The sequence below is a fragment of the Nothoprocta perdicaria genome, unplaced genomic scaffold (genome assembly GCF_003342845.1).
Source record: "Nothoprocta perdicaria isolate Ctin4 unplaced genomic scaffold, notPer1 scaffold_911, whole genome shotgun sequence".
Taxonomy (NCBI): Eukaryota; Metazoa; Chordata; class Aves; order Tinamiformes; family Tinamidae; genus Nothoprocta; species Nothoprocta perdicaria.
The window spans coordinates 1-2,851 of record NW_020456212.1 but is presented as its reverse complement, the minus strand read 5'-3'; the positions used below and the strand labels follow the sequence as shown (position 1 = coordinate 2,851).

The window sequence follows — 2,851 nt, the reverse complement described above, 5'->3', positions numbered from 1 at the left end:
CCATGACCATCCATCTGGGAGCCCAATATGTCCATCCCAGTGGGTTGGCCACCACGGCCACCCCATTGGGTCTCCAATATGACCATCCCGTTGGGTTGGCCACCATGACCATCCCGTTGGGTTGGACACCATGACCACCCCGTTGGGTCTCCAATATGACCATCCCATTGGGTTGCCCACCATGACCATCCCGTTGGGTTGACCACCACCACCACCCCCTGGTTGGCCACCCAACCATCTCCCCAACGTGGGACGGCCCTTTCCCCCTGGGTATGGGGCAGGTCTGCTGGGACGTGGGATGGAGTCCCACCAYGAGCCGCCACCAGGCCTCAGTTTCCCCTGGTGGCTGGAGGCTCCCATGATGGGAGGGGAGACCCCTCCTCCTGATCCTCCACCCCGTGGTGCCCCGCAGCTCCATGGCGGTGCGGCTGGGCGAGCACAGCCTGCGGCGCGCCGAGGGCACCGAGCAGTGCGTGAGCTCGGCGGGCGCCTTCGTGCACCCGGCCTACGACGCGGCCACCCACGACAGCGACCTCATGCTGCTGCGGCTGCAGCGGCCGGCGCGGCTCACGCGGCACGTGCAGCCCGTGGCGCTGCCCCGCCGCTGCCCCCCGCCCGGCACCGAGTGCGTCGTCTCCGGCTGGGGCAGCACCAGCAGCCCCCAAGGTGGGTGAGGGCGGCCCGCCATGGAGAACGCCCCATGGTGGAGAATGTCCCATGGTGGAGAAGGTTCCATGGCGGGGAGCATCCCATAGTGAAGAACGTTCCATGGTGGAGAACGTCCCATGGTTGGGAATGTCTTGTGGTGGGTGAGAACGTCCCATGGTGGGGAAGGTCCCATGGTGGAGAACGTCCCATGCTGGAGAACGTCCCATGGTGGGGAGTGTTCCATGGTTGGGAATGTCCCATTGTGGGCGAGAACGTCCCATGATGGGTGAGGAGCGTTCCGCGGCGGGGAGTGTTCCATGGTGGGGAATGTCCCATGGTGGAGAAGGTTCCATGGTGGGGACATCATTGGTGGTGGGGAGGGTCCCGTGGTGGGTGAGAACATCCATGGTTGGGAGCATCCCATGGTGGGTGAGAATGTCCCATGATGGAGAAGGTCCCATGATGGAGAACGTTCCATGGTGGGTGAGAACATCCCACGGTGGGGAGACCATTGGTGGTGGAGAACATCCCATGGTGGAGAACATCCCATAGTGGGTGAGAACGTCCCATGATGGAGAAGGTCCCATGATGGAGAACATCCCATGGTGGGGAGCGTCCAGCCAGAAGGGGCATCTCGGGGGCCATCCGCCCCACAGCTGAGCACCAGCGTTGGCCCCAGAGCCCCATGGAACAGAGGGCGCCCTTGGGGCAGGTTCTGCTTGGTCCATCCAAGGTGGATCTCCTCGGACCCACCTCGGAAACGGCCCCAAGGTGGCCCCGGGGAACATCTCCCATGGTGGCCCCGAGGAACATCTCCCATGGTGGCCCCGAGGAACATCTCCCATGGTGTCAACACGGGGACATTTCCCGAGGTGGCCCCGGGGAACATCTCCCATGGTGGCCCTGAGGAACATCTCCCATGGTGTCAACATGGGGACATTTCCCGAGGTGGCCCCGGGGAACATCTCCCACGGTGTCAACACCGGGAATCTCCTCGGAGAAGACAGACAGGGACCCAAGGGTGGGTGGGGGGCACCCAAAGGTGCTGGCGGGGGGGTCCTCAGCGTGTCCCCCCCCCAGGCTACTTCCCCGACGTGCTGCAGTGCGGCGTGGTCTACACCATGGCCAACGAGGAGTGCGGCCGCCTCTACCCCGAGGGCGTCACGCGCAACATGCTCTGCGCCGGCCGCCGCGCGGGGGGCACCGACTCCTGCCAGGTCAGGGGACCCCGGGGGCTGGGGGGGACCCCTGGGGTTTGGGGGGGACCCCCAGGGGGTTTGGGGGTCCCAGCCCCCCTTGGGGACGCAGGGTCCTGAGGTGCCACCCGAGGGAGCGGGGCAGGGGACGCGTCTCTGGTGGGACGGGCGCCGGGCGCTGTCGGGACCACTTGGGTGCTATAGGGACCACTTGGGTGCTGTGGGGACCACTTGGGTGCTATAGGGACCCCCAGGGACCATAGGGACCCCCAGAGACTATAGGGATCTTCTGGGTGCTGTGGGGACCTCCTGGGGCTATAGGGACCACTTGGGTGCTATAGGGACCCCCAGGGACTATAGGGACCTCCTGGGCGCTGTAGAGGTCCCTCCTGGGACCAGCTGGATGCTCTAGGGTCCCTCTAGATGCTCTAGGGATCATCTAGGTCCCCCTGGGACCTTCTGGGTCCTCCTGGGACCACCTGGGTCCTCCTGGCACCTTCCAGATGCTCTAGGGACCATCTGGTCTGAGTCCTCCTGGGACCTTCTGGATGCTCTAAGGCCCCTCTAGATGCTCTAGGGACCTTCCAGATGCTCTGGGGACCATCTAGGTCCTCCTGGGACCTTCTGGGTCCTCCTGGGACCATCTAGGTCCCCCTGGGACCTTCTGGRTGCTCCTGGGACCATCTAGATCCTCCTGGGACCATCTAAATCCTCCCGGGACCACCTGGGTGCTCCTGGGACCACCTGGGTGCTCCCGGGACGTGGTGGGTGCTCGTGGGCGCTCTCCTCACGGCGGGRCGCCCGCGTGTCCCCCCAGGGCGACTCGGGGGGCCCGCTGGTGTGCGGCGCGGAGCTGCAGGGCGTCGTGTCGTGGGGCGTGCAGGAGTGCGGCCGGCGCGGCAAGCCCGGTGTCTACACGCGCGTCTGCGCCTTCCGCGCCTGGATCCAGGACACCATGCGGCGCCACGGCGGGCCCTGAGCCCCATGGGCGCCCCACACCCCGCCCC

General features: G+C 66.0%; 1 protein-coding gene across 1 annotated transcript in view; it reads left to right on the top strand.

Moving 5' to 3' along the window:
- The window catches only part of LOC112958870 (kallikrein-14-like), a 10,136-nt gene extending 7,313 nt beyond the window's left edge, over window positions 1-2,823 (top strand). Inside the window, exons 2-4 of the mRNA XM_026052812.1 lie at window positions 413-666; window positions 1,729-1,865; window positions 2,662-2,823. Coding sequence (XP_025908597.1) covers window positions 413-666; window positions 1,729-1,865; window positions 2,662-2,823 — 553 coding nt within the window. The remainder of the gene's footprint in view (window positions 1-412; window positions 667-1,728; window positions 1,866-2,661) is intronic.
- Window positions 2,824-2,851: the final 28 nt, after the last annotated feature.